Raw genomic sequence first — 21,814 nt, forward strand, 5'->3', positions numbered from 1 at the left:
TTAGTTGTGCAGGATCTCCAGTAACAAATGTATATTTCCCAAAATTTGTCCATTAAATTCTCAATTTAATGGACATAGATTAATGAATTTCAGAAATACAAGACAAAATTCACTGCATCAGCTTGTGGAATTTACAGACAAAGTTCGTTGGTTATGAATTGTCCACTATTGTTGCAGTCTTGGCAAAACGGTCTCATCTCTTTCCACGACAATCACCATTACTGACTACCCCCCCCCCCCCCCATCAGTTATTAACCCTTTCTGGGTCACCAAGCCCTCTCCAAGACTTGTTCCCAGGGTTGCCCAAATTTCAAAAAACAAAATTATTTTTTCTTATGGAAAGATAGAGAATCTTTTCCCGATCATAATGACACCAAAAGTATGAAATTTGATGGAAAACTTATGGAATTATGCTCTCGCGAAGTTAGCAGTCTCGATGATGATTACGCATCGGCGATTTTGCCCACTTTGAGCTATATTTTCGGCCAATTCCAGTGTACTAGTCAACAAAAATCATAACTATTTCGCTAGAACTCCATTTTTGCCATCGAATGAGTACAAGAAACTACCCATTTACCTATCTCAACTATCCAATAAAATGGTCAGAATTTAGCAATTTTACCAATTTCACACAAACTTCAAACGATGCCAATTTCCGAATAGGGTCCAGAATAAACAAGAAAGACATTCCTGGCAGTAAAATAACAAGTTCTCTGTTCGTTAGTCACATCCCCAGGCCCCTCTTATATTTCTTTGGCTTTCCACTTTGAATTTTTATTCTTACAAAAAATAGAAGATTTACTGTTATGCAGACTACTGCATTAGTGTAGAAATGGTATAAATAATATCAGCGCACTTGTGAAAGAATATTAGACTCACCAGTTGACGTGTATTGGACGCTTGGCATGATTTGTTTAATTTTGAACTTTGGTAAAAATCGAACATTTCTACTACTTTGAGCCCAATTTCAAGGTACTTTTCATTATAAAACCAGTCAAAATCATCTCAATTTCTGTAATATATCTTCCATTCTATAAAATGAGACCAGGAAAACTAGAATACAACCATAAATACCATACGAAAATGCAGAGTTATTTTTTTCTCATTACTCACTGTGTGCTGCAGGATTTTTTTTATACTGTGCACACTGACCACACAGACCCATTCTTTCATATGTAGGCCTACCAGCTTTCTCTCACTAGATTTGAGGGCACTAGAATATAGGCGTACAAGTACGTCAAAAACCCTGGGGCGTAAGCCGTACTAGTACGGCCGAAACGCGGAAAGGGTTAATTAAATCAAGAGTTTACTGTATTGCAGTAGGGCAGTATCTACATTCACATGCGTAGTGCTCCAAAAGTAGACCTACGTTTTTTTACACGTTTTCAAATGTAAAAAAAAAAAAAAAAAATCTTTTTACATACTTTCAAACGTTGAAAAAACGTAGATCTACGTTTGAACAGTTTAAGGGTTAAGTGGTTCATATAATACAATGCAATTTTTATTTCTTTGCAAGTTTACATTGAGATTCTTTAGTTGCAATAATGGGTTGAAGGCAAAGATAGCCACTATCATGCCATGGCATTATGGGCTGACTAAATTAATGGCTTACAGGCTACTTAAAATTAGAGAAATTGATCATAGTTTATTTCAGTTGTGTATCTGTTTTTATTTAAAGCAGACAGTAAGTTAACTCAAGTTAAAATCTGGGGATATTACATTGGGACAATTTGAAGTTTTTTTGTAGATTGTGTATTTTTTTTTTTTTTTTAGTTTATAGCATGAGAATGCTACAATATAGTTTAAGGTAGTATAGTTTTGTGCAGGTATTTATACTACAATATAGTATTAAGTTATGTATGAACTTTGGGTATTTAAATTTTGAAGTGTTAAGATTTAGGTAATTGGGAGATCTTAATTTAAGTACTGAGTATTGAATATTTAGTTTAGGGTGAGTAAATGGTTTTTGAGAAGTTTTGAATTGATGTTCAGACCTGGTTACTTTAGTATTTGATGAGAGTAAGACACATGTGCAACATCTGGGTATCTTTATTGTAGACGTTTCGCCATCCAGTGGCTTTATCAATACAAATTCTAGGACATAACTTGAAGACAGTAGAACTATGTACAGAAGATGAGGTAATCAGTCCCTCAACCTAGGAGTAGGTGCGAACAGCACCATAGTCGTATTTACTGGTAATGAGTTCCAAATTTTGGGGCCCTTTATGTGCATAGTTCTTGCATAGTGTGGTATGGACATGGGTACATCAAAGTGATCTGTGTCTTGTGTTATGGTCATGGGGGTTTTGTGCTCCCTATTAACAGATCAAAAAAAATAGTCTAATTTTATAAAGTTTTTTAATATTTAACATTTAACAATGTTGCAACTACAGGTCGGCCATCACTAATCCGGTATCATTGGGACCTGTAGTTTGCCGGATTACAGAGTGGTTAGGTTAGAATACTTATCATTAGAGACTTTCTGCTACATCTCCCTCATTTTCATCACTGCTTTCTCCTCCACTGGCTTGCTGCTGTGGATTTACAGCCATCTGCACAATTTCAGAGTCGGTATAATGTTGAAATTTGAAATTATGCTAGCCGAAATTAGTGCCGGATTACTGATGGAACCGGGTAACTGATTGTCGGATTAGTGATGGCTGACCTGTACTTAACTTATAATTTGGAAGATTTAAGCAGTGGCATTATATGACTTAGAGGCCAAGTGAAATATTTTTATAATCAGTATGTTACTGAAATATAGAATTTGTGATTGTCTTAATTGGAATGAAATGCAGGTTGACAGAACTTAAGCAATAAAAGACACTGTATATGAATAAGTATTAATTTAAAAGTTCTAATAAGAATTAATTCCATGTAGGCTGTGTGTCGTCATGAAGTTGGATGGCTGATGAAGGCTCTACTAACTGACTTCCGTAATGCTGGAGGAGATATTCGATGGATTGCTGGCCTACATCATGCTCCATCGAAACTTTATGCACTTGTCCATATCAACAATCTGTTAGCACATCAACCTTGGCTTCTTATGCCACAACATATTCAGGTTAGTAATAATAATTTTGTTGGTTGTCATTGGGAAATTACTGTAAGGTAATGCAGGTACAGCCCCCCCCCCTAGTTACGTTGTTGTCAGATTTCGTAATATTCGAAATGAGTAAGTTTTTTTCGGCGAAATATTGGCTCGGTGATCGTCATTGAACTCAGTATTAGTCATTCATCCCGAATGTGTCCACGCGGCCAGAATGGTTCGACACACCATTTACAGCCTGTGTGCCATTGTTTATCAGCCAGTGAGGATAATCTCATGCATTCACATGATATATTTTGTATTATTCCATTCTTTTTAGTGCTTGCAACTGTTAAATAAGCCACCATGGACCCAAAGAAAGTTCCTAGTGCCAGCCAGCCCTTTGGTAAAGGGTTGAGAGAGAGGGGAGAATGTGCTTTTATTAGTGATTCTGCAATATGTACAATACTAATGCAGCAGGAGTCGACAAAGGCTATCACGCCAGCCAGCAATAGTGTAGCATTAACAGTGTAGCAAGTATGTTAAGTGATTAATTGATAGAAAAAGGTCAGCCCTATATACCTCTATTGTTGTTAGACTAACACTGCTGCCTCTTGCTGCCGCCTTCACCACCACTATACAGTGGACCCCCGCATAGCGACTTTAATCCGTGCAAGAGGGCTCATTGTTATGCGAAATGATCGGTATGCGAATGAATTTTCCCCATAAGAAATAATGGAAATCAAATTAATCCGTGCAAGACACCCAAAAGTATGAAAAAAAAAATTTTACCACATGAAATGTTAATTTTAATACACACAAACTGAAAAAGGCATGCACAATTACATGACACTTACTTTTATTGAAGATCTGGTGATGATTGATGGGATGGGAGGAGGGGAGAGAGAGTGTTAGTGTTTAGAAGGGGAATCCCCTTCCATTAAGACTTGAGGTGTCGAGTCCTTTTCTGGGGTTACTTCCCTTCTTTTAATGCCACTAGGACCAGCTTCAGAGTCACTGGACTTCTTTCGCACAACATATCTGTCCATAGTGGCCTGTACCTCTCGTTCCTTTATGACTTCCCTAAAGTGTTTCACAACATTGTCAGTGTAATAATCACCAGCATGGCTTGCAATAGCTGTGTGAGGGTGATTTTCATCCATGAAGGTTTGCACTTCAAGCCACTTTGCACAGATTTCCTTAATCTTTGTAGTAGGCAATTTCTTCAATTTCTCTCTCCCCTCCTTCGAACCAGTTTCCTCAGGTCTGGCCTCTTGCTGTTGAAGTTGATCTATCAGCTCATCAGTGGTTAGTTCTTCATTGTCCTCCTCCACCAACTCTTCCACATCATCCCCACTAACCTCCAACCCCAAGGACTTTCCCAATGCCACAATGGATTTCTCAACTGGCATAATCCTCTCAGGGTTAGCCTCAAACCCTTCAAAATCCCTTTTGTCTACACATTCTGGCCACAGTTTCTTCCAAGCAGAGTTCAAGGTCTTCTTAGTCACTCCCTCCCAAGCCTTACCTATAAGGTTTACACAATTGAGGATATTAAAGTGCTCTCTCCAAAACTCTCTTAGAGTCAGTTGAGTTTCTGAGGTCACTACAAAGCACCTTTCAAACAGAGCTTTTGTGTACAGTTTTTTGAAGTTTGCAATAACCTGCTGGTCCATGGGCTGCAGGAGAGGAGTGGTATTAGGAGGCAAAAACTTCACCTTAATGAATTTCATGTCCCCATAAAGTCGCTCTGCCACGTCTGTAGGATGACCAGGGGCATTGTCTAACACCAGGAGGCACTTAAGTTCTAATTTCTTTTCAGTTAGGTAATCTTTCACATTGGGGGCAAATGCATGGTGTAACCAGTCATAGAAAAAGTCCCTAGTGACCCATGCCTTACTGTTTGCCCTCCACAGCACACACAAATTCTCCTTGAGGACATTCTTTTGCCTGAACGGTCTGGGAGTTTCAGAGTGATACACCAATAAAGGCTTCACTTTGCAATCACCACTAGCATTGGAACACATCAACAAAGTAAGCCTGTCTTTCATAGGCTTATGTCCTGGGAGTGCCTTTTCCTCCTGAGTAATGTAGGTCCTGCTTGGCATTTTCTTCCAAAACAGGCCTGTTTCATCACAATTAAACACTTGTTCAGGTTTCAGTCCTTCACTGTCTATGTACTCCTTGAATTCCTGCATATATTTTTCAGCTGCTTTGTGGTCCGAACTGGCAGCCTCACCATGCCTTATCACACTATGTATGCCACTACGCTTCTTAAATCTCTCAAACCAACCTTTGCTGGCCTTAAATTCACTCACATCATCACTAGTTGCAGGCATTTTTTTAATTAAATCCTCATGCAACTCCCTAGCCTTTTCGCTTATGATCGCTTGAGAGACGCTATCTCCTGCTAGCTGTTTTTCATTTATCCACACCAATAAGAGTCTCTCAACATCTTCCATCACTTGCGATCTCTGTTTCGAAAACACAGTTAAACCTTTGGCAAGAACAGCTTCCTTGATTGCCTTTCTGTTGCCCACAATAGTAGCGATGGTTGATTTGGGTTTCTTGTACAACCTGGCCAGGTCGGCGACACGCACTCCACTTTCATACTTATCAATGATCTCTTTCTTCATCTCTATAGTAATTCTCACCCTTATTGCTGTAGGGTTGGCACTAGAAGCTTTCTTGGGGCCCATGGTCACTTATTTTGCAGATAAAATCACCAAAAACACTGTAATAATACGAAATGTTCCGATTGTATGCTTGGATGTTACCGCGGAGGCTGGCTGGTAAACAATGCCACCGGCGGCACATGTGAGGCTGGCTAAGGGCGCACATTGGACGCGTCTCGGACGAACAGCGGTGAGCGGGTTTTTGAGCGGTATGCGAGGCAAAATTTTTGCTATAAAAGCGAGCGGTATGCGGATTGAACGTTATGGGATGCCGACGGTATGCGGGGGTCCACTGTATAAGGCTCATCTTTCAGTAGCCCTCATACACCCAACAACAAACACACCATCACTTGTGACATTCTTAATGCCGTATTTTATTCATTCTAGAGTATGTCATGTTTCTATGTTATTAATATTGTTTATTATGTCATATTAGATGAATTGTGCTAGATGAGTAAGCTGTAGAGCTGATATTAGTGTCATATTGAAGGACTATCTTGTTCTGTCTCCCAACACAATTCCTAACATACACCAGAAACAGACCTCTCTGGAACACTTTTTAGTGTGACATGGGTCTAGTGACTCTCAAGGTCGTCCTAGTGGCATTAAAAAACAAAGAAGGGAAGTAACCCAGGATAAAGACGTGGTACCTTTAGTCTTTATGGAAGGGGATTCCCCTTCCAAACAGTTGTAAACTCCTCCATCCTCTCCTCTCCTCTCATCTTCCATACATCACCATATCTTCAATAAAGGTAAATGTGATGTTTTTTTTTTTTTTTCAACAAGTCGGCCATCTCCCACCGAGGCAGGGTGACCCAAAAAAGAAAGAAAATCCCCAAAAAGAAAATGCTTTCATCATTCAACACTTTCACCACACTCACACATGATCACTGTTTTTGCAGAGGTGCTCAGAATACAACAGTTTAGAAGCATATACGTATAAAGATACACAACATATCCCTCCAAACTGCCAATATCCCAAACCCCTCCTTTAAATGTGATGTGTTATTGTTTTATTCTTTATGTATGATTCTTTTCTGTGTAGGTAAATGTATATTTCATGTAGAAAACTTATTTTTTTAATACTTTTGGGTGTCTGAAATATATTAATTGGATTTTCATTATTTCTTGTGGGGAAAATTGATTCGGAATTTGTAAGATTCGGGTTTAGTCACTCTTTCTGGAACGGATTAATTATGAAAACCAGGGGTCCACTGTACATACATGTTTATGGTAAAGTCCCAAACTCATAGGGATCACAGTACCTGGGGAATGGGAAGTAATTAAGCTTTATCCAAGGATGGGATGGGTAGCTTCAATTCCTTGATCAGCAAGGTACCCTCCAGGAAGAGACCTTTGGGAAATATAGTAGTACAGTACAGGTATTCCTCAATTAATGACAGAGTTCCATTCCTAAGAGTAGGCCAGTAAGCAAATTGGTTAAGCGAGGTGTGCTACACTCGCATACGCTTGCTGGAAGTCCAAGCCCCTCGCCCATAAAACCTCCTTTACCCTCTCCCTCCAACCTTTTCGAGGACGACCCCTATCACTCCTTCCTTCCCCTACAGATTTATATGCTCTCCAAGTCATTTTGCTTTGATCCATTCTCTCTAAATGACCAAACCACCTCCACAACCCCTCTTCAGCCCTCTGACTAATACTTTCTGCAACTCCACACCCCCTCCTAATTTCCACACACACTGAATTCTCTGCATAATATTTACACTACTCATTGCCCTTAGACAGGACATCTCCGCTGCAGGATACGTTTCATTTTCTATTATTAGTATTAGTCCTGGCCGAAGTCTGTCCGAAATGCATTTTAATAAATGATGTTAACCTATCTTTGTAACTCTAATGTGTCTTCTAAGAAAATAAACATTGAACTGAATTAAAAGATGGGCTATATAAATAATGGAATGAGAGACCATTTTACAAAGATTCCTTCTCAAATACAGTGGACCCCCGCATAACGATTACCTCCGAATGTGACCAATTATGTAAGTATATTTATGTAAGTGCGTTTGTATGTGTATGTTTGGGGGTCTGAAATGGACTAATCTACTTCACAATATTTCTTATTGGAACAAATTCGGTCAGTACTGGCACCTGAACATACTTCTGGAGTGAAAAAATATCGTTAACCGGGGGTCCACTGTATAGCCTTTTAATGATAAAAGTGATGAGCTTATTAGGAAAGGAATGAGCCAGTTTTAACATTAATTAATGATGATGATAATAACAAGAATAATAATAATTGCAGGAACTGACAAAAGGTGAAGAGAGCTGGTCACTAGGAGAGCTGTGTCAGGCTCTGTGCATCATGACACATTTCCATGCACTGGCCACATTCCTTCATGGGTGTGGGCTTGCCACCCTCCCCAGATCCTCCAAGAAAGATGAAGGTAAATATCAGTACGTATTTTATTCTTGGGAAAGCTTTAAAATTAGGGAAGCTTGTAACAGCACCTGGGGAATGGGAAACAGTGGGGTCAATATTAGGAACTCCTCTACAGTGAACATTGCTCAAACAGACTAGAAAAGGTAGAATAATATACACTTAACTAATCAGTGAGTGATTATTTTTTTTTTAAACTCTGGCCATTTCCCACCAAGACAGGGTGACAAAAAAAAAAAAAAAAAAAATTACTTTCACCATCATTCACACTATCACCATTGTGCCAGAGGCAAGCAGATATGACAGTTTGGATGTCGCTTCAAACAGCAAGTATCCCAAACCCCTTCTTTAGAGTGCAGATACTGTACTTCCTACCTCCAGGACTCAAGTCTGGCTATATTATCATCTAGACAACTTTATAATGCTGTTTTAATTATTTTTATTACTGTCCTCCAGGGCAGGAAGTTGACATAGAGCCAACAAGCAATGGTAAGCCAGTCACAGAACCTTTACAAAATAGAGAGGGATGCCCAGAAACCCCTTGCAACATCAATGCCAATGCAAACAGAAAATTGAATAGCAGGTAAGGTTTCAGTTATATTCAAATTCTGAAAATAATTATGCAATACTTTTACACTTATTGTGTGATATGAATATCAATTTTGTAAATATTTATCCAGATATATATGAAAGCTTCTAATATGTCTGTGAAGTATGTGAATCTATTTCTTCTCCCATCCTAGCTGTTGATGTACATTTGAATCCTCAGGGCTAAGGTACTAAAAACACTATACAGTAGACTGCCAAATAACGAGCAGTCAAGCAACATGTTTTCTACACGATTGAAAATTTGTGACAGTTTTGAGTAGCACATTGCAAGTTTCAAGTAGCATGCAGTAAATTTAGTGGAAAATATATAAAAGGTGCTATGCTGTGTTTTGAAGTCATTTAATTTATTTTTATTTATACATTTGCTCAGTATATTAGTGATTGATAATAACATGTGAAAGAGTAATTAAACTAGAAATTGAAAGGATGATTATAGGCACCACCATAAAATTTTTGTTTTTGTTTGGTGTTATATGGCCATCATAACATGCCATTTAGTTTCTGCACACCACTGGGAACAAGGCTCAGAGAACTCAAGGTGTCATGACCCTTAATAATGACAAAAATAGTTCCTACCTTTTTTATTACTGTACAAAAATACTCTGCTTATCTTGGTTATTACTTTCTTGTATGCATTTGTCTTTAGTACATGTTTGTTTAATATAGTTGTCATGAGTTCCTGTATGTATGTTAAAATTTAAGGAAATGTAGCTGGTGATGGTAGTGGTGGCTGATGCTCTCTACCACATGTTTGCACAGGGCCTCATAAACCCTCTCCACATATTTCCAGATCAAGAAAGGGCTACAACACTGGAAGAAGTGGAAAATGATATTTTTGACAAATTATAGAATATTAAAAACTTTCATTTTTTCTGGTGCTGTTAAGAACATAACCATATTTTTCCCATGTGTTCTCTAGTTTAACATGATTTTGTGTAACATGCTGTTTTCTGGAATGTGACTCCTGTGCTATTTTATGGTCATTTATATATAGTAATCAGGCTTTTATTACCAGGTACTAGGCTGGTCTCAGTATTTGTAATTTTTTTTTACATTTCTCGTGATAAATACAGTAATTTTAGTGACTGATAAAACATGAAACTTGAAACTCATTACAGATGAGTTTTTATGTCTATGAAAAATATAAAGGATAATTTAATCTGCAGATCAGAGGCTAATAAATCAAACACTGTTGGTGATAATAGACATGGAATACGGATATATGCCCACCTTACGGTAGACCCAACTTTAACCTACGAAGACTTCAATGGTAATGATGAGTCCCGCATTCCGTCTTTTTCTGTTCATGTAAGTATAGTACAGTATTATAGATTTGTTTTATTACTCCCTAATGAAACAAACTTTAGGAGATATGGAGTTGGAATGAATTATTCTGGATACAAACTTTGTTTTTGAATACAGTGGACCCTTGGCTAATGAACGTGTCACATAACATCCGCCTAACAAAGCGTTTGAGCGTAAAAATTTTGGCCCACCTAACGATTAAATCTCGCCCAACATGATTCGTCCCAAACCTGCCCGTCCAGCCTGAGCGCCTCAGCTGCCCTGCTGTCATTGTTTACAAGCCAGGGTGGCCGGTTTCATGCATACATTCGATACATTTTGTATTGTTCCATTGTTTATAGTGCTTGTAACTGCTAAATAAGCCACCATGGGCTCAAAGAAAGCTTCTAGTGCCAACCCTGTGGTAAAAAGGGTGAGAAATACTATTGAAATACTATCGTACTACGGTCAGCTGCTGCTGTACCACCGTCAGATGTTGCTGTACCACAGTCAGCTGTACTACTCGAAGATGTGGAGAGACTGTTGTTGGTGTGGCTAAACGAGAAACAATTGCCAAGAAACAATTAACCCCCAGAGGGTTAGCCACCCAGGATAACCCAAGAAAGTCAGTGAGTCATCGAGGACTGTCTAACTTATTTCTATTGGGGTCCTTAATCTTGTCCCCCAGGATGCAATCCACACCAGTCGACTAACACCCAGGTGAACAGGAAAAAATGCCTGGAACTAGTGCTCATATTGGTGAATTTAAGGCCAGCAAAGGTTGGTTTGAAAGATTTAAGAATCGTAGTGGCATACACAGTGTGATAAGGCATGGTGAAGCTGAAAAATTCCAACCCCAACAAGTGTTCAATTGCAACGAAACAGGCCTGTTCTGGAAGAAAATGCCAAACAGGACCTACATTACTCGGGAGGAAAAGGCACTCCTAGGACACAAGCCTATGAAAGACAGGCTAACTCTCATGTTTTGTTGTAATGCTAGTGGGGATTGCAAAGTGAAGCCTTTACTCATGTATCACTGAAAATCCCATTATGTTCAAGAAAGTGTCTCATCACTCATCAGGCAAGTGTCATTTTAACATTTATTTATACAGTTATTGTGCATGTCTCATTGTTTTCTTTGTAGGGAAATGTATATTTCATGAAAAAAAAATTATGTTTTTAATACTTTTGGCTGTCTGAAATGGATTAATTGGATTTCCATTATTTCTTATGGGGAAAATTAATTCGGCTAACGATAATTTCGTCTAACGATGAGCTCTCTGGAACGGATTAATATCGTTAGCCGAGGGTCCATTGTAGTTGTTTTAAACGTGAAGAATATCATTGTTCAGTCTCTTAATTTGTAACTAATATTTCATTACCTGTGACATGAAGGAAAATGTGGCATACAGTATTAGATAGTTTCCACTTAAATCTGTTAATAACTTGGTCATTCTTTTGTGCAGTCCATTTCTACTGCTCATACAAATTGTAATCTTCATTACATTATCATAAAGCTCTGTTGCCACTCATTAAGTGATTCTTGTACAGCATTTTCATCAATGTGGCCTTCTCTGGGCCACTTCTCTCATAACATATTCTCATTTTTTTTTTTTTTTTTTTTTTTTGGCTTTAATTCAATAAAAATTCTATAATGTATGTAGTATACGACAAATGTCAATTACGTTACTGTAATTATTTATTACAGGAGTACAATTGGCAGGATCATGGTTATGCAATGTGCTCACGGCTTTTGGGAGAGGTTGGAGCCTTTCTAGATGAACGTTTCACATCAGCCCTATCACCAAAATATTCTCTTCCTACAAAGCAATTTGCTATGGCAGGCAATGATCAGAAGACCAACCCGGTAGCAGGCCAAGCTCAGTGTGATACAACACATGCCAAGTCTACACCTCTGCCAACTAAAGCATTATGGAATTATGTCCAGGTAATTTTCTTACTAAATAATATTCAAAGATAAATCATATACATTTCAAATTCTTTTTTTTTATCGCATCCGTCATTTCCTACTAGTGTAAAATGACCCAAGGAAGAAAGAAAAATTTACCACTCATACAGTAGCTCTCTTGCCAGAAGCTTGAAGCTGTCTGAGGTGTCAAGGTCCCAGGACTGAAATGTTTTCTAATAAATTTGTCCTAATGTTTGGTTACGTGTCATTTTAAACAAATTTATTGGTATCAATTACCAAGGTTTATACCGAATAAGCCTCTGAACCATAACATTCTGATTCGTCCTTCAGTGTTCATCATTCATTGCAAGTATTTAATTCTGTGTGTAAATATATATGCATGTACATGCACTTGTAGTGTGACCTAAGTGTAAGTAGAAGTAGCAGGATATGCCTGTTATCACGTGTGTTTGTGACAGAAAGACACAAGTGATCCTACCATCGTGTAAAACAGTTACAGGTTTCCATTTCACTCAGTTGGCAAGAGGACAGTACCTCCATGGGTAGTTGCTGTGTACCTACCTACTACCTATAGCACTTCAGTATATCCTAAATATATATTTTACAAGGTAGTAGGTTGGTGGACAGCAGCCATCCAGGGAGGTACTACTGATCTGTCAGGTGAGTGAAATACACCTGTAATTGTTTTGCACAATGGTAGGATTGCTGGTGTCTTCTTTCGGTCTCATTTTTCTTTGGTCATCTTATTTATTATTTTTTTTATTATCACACTGGCCGATTTCCACCAAGGCAGGGTGGCCCGAAAAAGAAAAACTTTCACCATCATTCACTCCATCACTGTCTTGCCAGAAGGGTGCTTTACACTACAGTTTTTAAACTGCAGCATTAACACCCCTCCTTCAGAGTGCAGGCACTGTACTTCCCATCTCCAGGACTCAAGTCCGGCCTGCCGGTTTCCCTGAATCCCTTCATAAATGTTACTTTGCTCACACTCCAACAGCACGTCAAGTATTAAAAACCATTTGTCTCCATTCACTCCTATCAAACACGCTCATGCATGCCTGCTGGAAGTCCAAGCCCCTCGCACACAAAACCTCCTTTACCCCCTCCCTCCAACCTTTCCTAGGCCGACCCCTACCCCGCCTTCCTTCCACTACAGACTGATACACTCTTGAAGTCATTCTGTTTCGCTCCATTCTCTCTACATGTCCGAACCACCTCAACAACCCTTCCTCAGCCCTCTGGACAACAGTTTTGGTAATCCTGCACCTCCTCCTAACTTCCAAACTATGAATTCTCTGCATTATATTCACACCACACATTGCCCTCAGACATGACATCTCCACTGCCTCCAGCCTTCTCCTCGCTGCAACATTCATCACCCACGCTTCACACCCATATAAGAGCGTTGGTAAAACTATACTCTCATACATTCCCCTCTTTGCCTCCAAGGACAAAGTTCTTTGTCTCCACAGACTCCTAAGTGCACCACTCACTCTTCTTCCCTCATCAATTCTATGATTCACCTCATCTTTCATAGACCCATCCGCTGACACGTCCACTCCCAAATATCTGAATACGTTCACCTCCTCCATACTCTCTCCCTCCAATCTGATATCCAATCTTTCATCACCTAATCTTTTTGTTATTCTCATAACCTTACTCTTTCCTGTATTCACCTTTAATTTTCTTCTTTTGCACACCCTACCAAATTCATCCACCAATCTCTGCAACTTCTCTTCAGAATCTCCCAAGAGCACAGTGTCATCAGCAAAGAGCAGCTGTGACGACTCCCACTTTGTGTGTGATTCTTTATCTTTTAACTCCACGCCTCTTGCCAAGACCCTCGCATTTACTTCTCTTACAACCCCATCTATAAATATATTAAACAACCACGGTGACATCACACATCCTTGTCTAAGGCCTACTTTTACTGGGAAAAAATTTCCCTCTTTCCTACATACTCTAACTTGAGCCTAACTATCCTTGTAAAAACTCTTCACTGCTTTCAGTAACCTACCTCCTACACCATACACTTGCAACATCTGCCACATTGCCCCCCTATCCACCCTGTCATATGCCTTTTCCAAATCCATAAATGCCACAAAGACCTCTTTAGCCTTATCTAAATACCGTTCACTTATATGTTTCACTGTAAACACCTGGTCCACACACCCCCTACCTTTCCTAAAGCCTCCTTGTTCATCTGCTATCCTATTCTCCATCTTACTCTTAATTCTTTCAATTATAACTCTACCATACACTTTACCAGGTATACTCAACAGACTTATCCCCCTATAATTTTTGCACTCTTTTATCCCCTTTGCCTTTATACAAAGGAACTATGCATGCTCTCTGCCAATCCCTAGGTACCTTACCCTCTTCCATACATTTATTAAATAATTGCACCAACCACTCCAAAACTATATCCCCACCTGCTTTTAACATTTCTATCTTTATCCCATCAATCCCGGCTGCCTTACCCCCTTTCATTTTACCTACTGCCTCACGAATTTCCCCCACACTCACAACTGGCTCTTCCTCACTCCTACAAGATGTTATTCCTCCTTGCCCTATACACGAAATCACAGCTTCCCTATCTTCATCAACATTTAACAATTCCTCAAAATATTCCCTCCATCTTCCCAATACCTCTAACTCTCCATTTAATAACTCTCCTCTCCTATTTTTAACTGACAAATCCATTTGTTCTCTAGGCTTTCTTAACTTGTTAATCTCACTCCAAAACTTTTTCTTATTTTCAACAAAATTTGTTAACATCTCACCCACTCTCTCATTTGCTCTCTTTTTACATTGCTTCACCACTCTCTTAACCTCTCTCTTTTTTTCCATATACTCTTCCCTCCTTGCATCACTTCTACTTTGTAAAAACTTCTCATATGCTAACTTTTTCTCCCTTACTACTCTCTTTACATCATCATTCCACCAATCGCTCCTCTTCCCTCCTGCACACACTTTCCTGTAACCACAAACTTCTGCTGAACACTCTAACACTACATTTTTAAACCTACCCCATACCTCTTTGACCCCATTGCCTAAGCTCTCATTAGCCCATCTATCCTCCAATAGCTGTTTATATCTTACCCTAACTGCCTCCTCTTTTAGTTTATAAACCTTCACCTCTCTCTCCCCTGATGCTTCTATTCTCCTTGTATCCCATCTACCTTTTACTCTCAGTGTAGCTACAACTAGAAAGTGATCTGATATATCTGTGGCCCCTCTATAAACATGTACATCCTGAAGTCTACTCAACAGTCTTTTATCTACCAATACATAATCCAACAAACTACTGTCATTTCGCCCTACATCATATCTTGTATACTTATTTATCCTCTTTTTCTTAAAATATGTATTACCTATAACTACACCCCTTTCTATACAAAGTTCAATCAAAGGGCTCCCATTATCATTTACACCTGGCACCCCAAACTTACCTACCACACCCTCTCTAAAAGTTTCTCCTACTTTAGCATTCAGGTCCCCTACCACAATTACTCTCTCACTTGGTTCAAAGGCTCCTATACATTCACTTAACATCTCCCAAAATCTCTCTCTCTCCTCTGCATTCCTCTCTTCTCCAGGTGCATACACGCTTATTATGACCCACTTCTCGCATCCAACCTTTACTTTAATCCACATAATTCTTGAATTTACACATTCATATTCTCTTTTCTCCTTCCATAACTGATCATTTAACATTACTGCTACCCCTTCCTTTGCTCTAACTCTCTCAGATACTCCAGATTTAATCCCATTTATTTCCCACTGAAACTCGCCTACCCCCTTCAGCTTTGTTTCGCTTAGGGCCAGGACATCCAACTTTTCATTCATAACATCAGCAATCATCTGTTTCTTGTCATCCGCACTACATCCACGCACATTTAAGCATCCCAGTTTTATAAAGTTTTTCTTCTTCTCTTTTTTAGTAAATGTCTATTCAGTTATCAAACATTTCTCTTTAGTGGTCAGTGTCTTTCTACCCTTCTCTGTGCTTTTAGGGCACCACTGAGACCTTCATTGCAGATGCTCACTTACATCAAGGATGCTGCTTGTCATCTCATCACTAATTTTATTAACAATTCTCTCTGCTTGTCTTGTAATATTTCTCCTAAGCTACTCACTGTGGTATTGGTTCAAGTACACACACTTTTGATTCTTCAACAGTGGCTATTGGGTATTCACCATGATGACTGCAATTATGCTGAATTGAATAAACATTTGGATCCTCAAGTGAAGGCATTTGTTAAGGCAGCTTGTTGCTACCCTGAGAGACTAAGTGAAACAAGCTCAAACACCCCAGCTAAAAACACTCTTCATTTTAAACTGGTAAGTTGTAAATGAATTTTCACTGACTTTTTTTTTTTTTTTTTTTTTTCTTTTTCTTTTTACTATAATTATTTTATTTGAAACTGTTTATTCTCATGAATTGGGTGCCATAAGTTAATATTAATTGACTGATAGCTTATTTTTTTTAGGTTATCTATCCCCCTGAGAGTTTGCTTGGGTTATGGGCCTGATGTACATTACTGATATATTTATGGGTGAAGTGCTGCAAGCTGACAGGTCACACAGCACCAGGGAAATAGAGAATAATCAGATTTGATCCAAGGAAGGGAGTGGGTAGCTCCAGTTTCTTGGAACAAGAGCCCTTCAACATTCTTTCCCTGCTCCTCATGGAGGGGAAGAAACATTGTGCCTGATATGCAGAATGTTTCTTAAACCATTGGTGTTATTGCTGAATACAGAGGTTTCTGTTGATTTTCTTTGTATTGTGCTGGTTGATCAAAATAAGCAGCTCTTAAGAAAGAACAAAAATGTACTAAAAGCAATTTTCTCTCAGGTTGAGACAAGTGTGGTAGTTATGGAAGCTCGTCTTCAGTCAGAACTGTTGTATGCCCTGAGGGCCATCATGCTCCATCAGTGCTGAGATGCTAATTGCAGCCATCATGCAAAACAACAAAAGTGTGATATTCTGAATTCCTGTGAGGATTATTTACGAAAACTTTATTTTAATTGATACTATTGCTATAGATCTCTCTAGCAACATATTGCAGAGTGTACATTGGTGGTATGATTGTGCAAACTTAGAATCTCCTTATTAAGTATTTTTAAGGCAAGAGAATCTTGTTATGATTGGAGAATGCGTTGGTAATGATAGAGCATTGTACTAAGAGAGAAGAGTGGTGCATTATAGTAAATTCAGTAGCCAATATTATACAGTGTTCTTATGTTATCTAAGGTGTATTGCTTTCAAAAGTGATAATTATTCAACTATTATTTTGAGTAAAAAAAAAAATTGAGTGAAAAACTTTTGAAATTTTAACATAAACAAATTACTTAGTTTTTCGCTTAGACGGACTTTTGATTGCTAAAACTTTTGAAAACTTGAGCTTACATGGCATTAGAAATTAATTCTACAAATTTGCTGATCTCATGATAAAGGTTTTTGTAGGACTTAAATATGTATTGTTAAATATTTATAAGTTAGTTTATGAAATAATTAAAATCCTTGGTCCAGACCAACTAGTCACATGGCAATTTTTCTATTGTTTGAGCTATTTTGAGGAATTCACATGAATCATAAGTGAAATTTTTCACTTATTGCTTATTTTAATGTTTTTAGCTAATTTGGTTACAGATTACACTGAGGAAAAGAGCAGTTCCACAAGTGGTTCCTAATATATTTACAATAAAAGTTACATTAAGTAAATTCAAATGTATATAAGAAACATGATCTTCACCTTTGACCAACTAAATCAGACTTTAAAAATTCATGTTTTCTCTTAAGTCTTGTCAATTTCATTATTATATTCATAGGGAGGCACTAAACCCATGAGGGTCATACAGGGCTGGAGTATGAGAAGTAATTAGGTTTGATGTGAGGAAGGGGAATGGTATTTCCAATTCCTTGGATCATGATCCCTTTGCCAGCATCAAGGCACTTTTCCCTTAAAGAGTCATCAATTATATAAAATCTGAAAGCAGTCAAAGGACAGTCATGGACATAAAAAAAAATTGCACAGGGGAGAAAAAAAAAAACATTGAATAATAAGGCTAGTATTTTAATGTATCAGAGTTTCAGTCTGAATTAACATAGGGTATTTTTACTTCTAAGTCTTTCAATATTTCAGTATCCTGTGATCATGTTTTAATATATTCAAGGCACACAGACATGACTGGTGAAATGTACATATAGATATATAACCTTTTCTCTATATAAAGACTTTTTATATAGCCACATAAAACACTTTTGATATATGATATTGTCCAAAAGTTGTACCTCTAATATCCAGTTTGCTCTCACGTATGACTATTCTCACTAGCAATTTGATCTTTAGAATTGAAGATTATTTTATTCACGAGGAAGTGCTAAACCCATAGTGGTCATGCAACACCTGGGGGGATGGGAGGAAATCAAGGTTGATTCAAGGAAGGGGAGGGTAGCTCCAGTTCCTTAAATCAAGAGGCCTTCAGCATCAAGGAACTTTGCTGAAGAAGAAAATCCTAAAATTTATTTAATAGATTGAGACAGAGAAAGAGAGAAGTGGGAATGGAGGAAGAAAGTGCAGTTCTGTTAATTCTTCACTGTTTACAGTACTTTCATTATAGACCATGAATCCTGCATGGGCAGATAATAATACAAGGAGTAGAAAGGATCTATATATTTGAACCTTGGTCAAAGACCCTCTTTAGCTGATAAAGAGGTCTCAGGAGTCCAAAACGTACAAATCCTTTCTACTGTTTTCTCTTTTAGTCCATGTGGTATTGACCTGTTCATTAACCAGTGTTGTTTATGACATATATATCAAAACTTTCATTATAATATTTAGTTGGAATCTAATGGAGTACTGCTGACAATAGTGAAGAAAAGACTGGTTTGCAAAGAGATTTATTGGGACAATGTTTTGATTTAAAATCTTATATCAAATCATACAAAGGTTACAAATTGCACAAATATATATACACTGGTATTAGAAGAGAATAACGAGAAGTCAGATTATTGTAGTGCGATGAATCATGGTTCTGTTAGATACCGAGGGGTAAAAAATGCTCCCCAGACACATGATTTATAACACCCCAAAGATTTCACACTTCTAAAATCTTCCTCTCCTACCAGTACCATGTGCATGCATACGTGTGCACACATGCAATTCATATCCTCTGATATGATAAAGATCTTAACAGACTGCAACATTGTCCCAGTAAAAGTGCTTTATGCAAATGTCTTTTCTTCACATAATATTTAGTGTTTTACTGTAAAGGTTTTCTGTTGTGCTGGGAGACCCTGCCAATATTGTGATATATACATTATTGTAGATATTTTAATATGGGATAATTATACATATTCCTCAAAGGAAAAGCCTTTCTTTGTAATAATTTGTCATGCATATTGCATAATCATTCCACTATAAATAGTAGAATGCAGAAGAGTATAGAATAAGACTATAAGATAAGGCAATACTTTATAAAATTCACTCAGGAAATACCAGAGAAATGTACAAATTATTAAACAAATAGTATAAATCTTAATCCCAGAACTGAAATATTCCTATTTATGTTAAAAGAAATTAGATTTGTTTCAAAGGAGGAATGAGATTTTCTCATGAATACATACTTTTGTACATGTACTCCAAAGGAATAGAGGTCGGATACAAAATGAGTCTGCCATGTGATACTATCGAGAATGCAAGTGATCAGGTAGCTACTACTGTACAGTACTTGCAGTTAATGATAAGGTCATTAAAAATTCATTCTCTTAGGTATTGTGGTTAGAAAAAAAGTGTGGGAAGTTTATATTTTTTATTTGGGGTGATCAGTGTGTTCTTGGCCAAAGCGAATTACTAAACTTATTTGGATTTCATTTCTCAACAGTCTCCTTTAAAGGCAATACACTTCATGCATTAGTCTTGGAATTGACTGTCTCTTCTGATGCCTCTCATGGCTATATCCAGTTTATAGAATTCTTTGGTTATGCTGCTGTTTCAGTGTTATCAGTGTACAGAAAGTAAGCTTTTATCACTACAGACATATCTTCCACTGCCTTTGCTGCAGTATTGTCATGATTGTTAAAATACAGAGCTTCCTTCAGTTGAAGAAATATAGTAGAGTTTGAGGGGGGCTTTATTAGGAAATGGTAGATGAGGTAAAATTTATAGCCACAAAAATTAGGCTGTTATGGAAAGATTGATCCAGAAGAGTATTGCACTAAGGTTTCAAGAAATGCTTATATAGTGTTTTTTTTAATAAACTAGCAGCATTCAATAAATAACAGTTAAGATTTTAGGAAAGCATAATCTTACTGACCTAGAATGGGTCTTATACTTGACTGGTTATTTGTTTGTACTGCATTGCTACTTCCTCTTCAAGGGGGGCTCCTTGGCGTGGTGAAGAGGCTCTTGGTCTGAGGAATTAGCCCTGTCGGTCTTCTTCCTCAGACCGAACCTAATTACCCCCCATTCTCCCCTCCCCTATCCCATCCTCCCCATCCTCCCCTTTTTCCATTCCTCCTCCTCCTCCTCACCCCTCCCTTTTGCCCTTCCTCTTTTTAGCCTTCGTGATTTCTCCCACAGGCGCGCTAGTTCCTAGGTAGGGGAAAGGACACCGGGGTCGATCCCATTCCGTTGAGGTTTCTTGGCGGTGGCGTAGTTTGCCGTGGAATCTGGATTGCCTAGGGATGTCCCGATCCCTCTCCGGTATCCCGGAGTAGCTTTGGGTGTCTTTTGGGCGACGGGTGTATCTCTGGAAGCCACCTTTCGGATTCCGGGGGTGGTGGCTGAAGGAGGTATGCTTTGTGGCGGATATCCGGCCGCCCTCTCTTTTGTCCACCGAGGTAGCTCGGCAGATGTGAGGTTGCTATCCCGGATTGCTGGTTTACTGGCATGAAGGGTAGGGTATGGCACGGGTTCCATGCTGCATCTGCGCTACTAGCGGTGTCGAGTCCTCTTGGGCGCGGAGGGAGATTTCCGGCCCTTTCATTCCTCCTGGGAACTATTCCTCCCCGCTCCCCCCTTTTTTTATTCTTTTTTTTGTTTTTATTTTCTTTTCTTCTTTCTTTTTTTTTCTTAAAAATAAAAAGCAAAGGAGTAACCTAACCATGGCAGCCCTAGTCCATGAAACCACTACCCCCGGGCCCCTTCTTGATACCGCACCCCATTCTGACCCTGCCTTGTGTTTAGACCACTCTTCGGACACTCCTGATGCCCCTGTACCTCTTGCTGGTGCTGTTTCCTCACCCGCTTCAGGTACCGGGGCTTCGACTGACTCCTTCGATTTGTCTGAACTCCGCTCTCCTTTGACTATGCTTCCGGCTTCTCCCTCTACGGTACGGCAATTTTCGAATCGCCCACCCATTTCATGCCGGACCAACTCCGGTCCTACTCCTAAACGCCAACGTCAATCTCCTGATGATGCTCCGTCGTTACCTTCCCATTCTACTCGGAAACGACCGACACGTCAAGCACTCCCTCTCCACGCTCAATTTCGGACCACACAATGGACTAAATTCTTTACTTTAAGACCAACTTCTTCTTCTGCCTACCTTTCTGACCATAGTATTGCCAAAGCGCTCCTGCGTCATGTTGGCAGAGATATTTCATTTCACGCTCTCAAGAGCGGTACGCGCATCGTCACTGTCCAGAATGCTACCCAAGCTCATGATCTTTCTCTCCTTTCGAATATCGATACTACTCCTATCACTATTGAAAAACATCTTTCTCTCAATTCTTGTAGTGGTACTGTCATTCTGCCCCATACCATAGTCCAACAGAATTTCCAGTCATGTGGCAATGACATTTTTGAACAGCTGGAACTCCAGGATCTCCCAATCCTCAAAGTAGACACTTATGTCCTTCCTGCCCGGGGGCGGAGAC

At 38.8% G+C, this 21,814-nt stretch overlaps 1 protein-coding gene across 1 annotated transcript in view; it reads left to right on the forward strand.

The window, feature by feature from the left end:
- LOC128695203 (sestrin-2) overlaps positions 1-17,674 on the forward strand; it is a 60,067-nt gene extending 42,393 nt beyond the window's left edge. The window contains exons 4-10 of the mRNA XM_070091303.1: positions 2,882-3,064; positions 7,967-8,108; positions 8,558-8,684; positions 9,877-10,018; positions 11,703-11,942; positions 16,110-16,271; positions 16,786-17,674. Of these exons, the coding sequence (XP_069947404.1) occupies positions 2,882-3,064; positions 7,967-8,108; positions 8,558-8,684; positions 9,877-10,018; positions 11,703-11,942; positions 16,110-16,271; positions 16,786-16,872 (1,083 nt within the window). The 3' untranslated portion in view covers positions 16,873-17,674. The remainder of the gene's footprint in view (positions 1-2,881; positions 3,065-7,966; positions 8,109-8,557; positions 8,685-9,876; positions 10,019-11,702; positions 11,943-16,109; positions 16,272-16,785) is intronic.
- The last annotated feature ends 4,140 nt before the right edge of the window (positions 17,675-21,814 follow it).

Source organism: Cherax quadricarinatus, chromosome 35, assembly GCF_038502225.1.
Source record: "Cherax quadricarinatus isolate ZL_2023a chromosome 35, ASM3850222v1, whole genome shotgun sequence".
NCBI classification, from domain to species: domain Eukaryota; kingdom Metazoa; phylum Arthropoda; class Malacostraca; order Decapoda; family Parastacidae; genus Cherax; species Cherax quadricarinatus.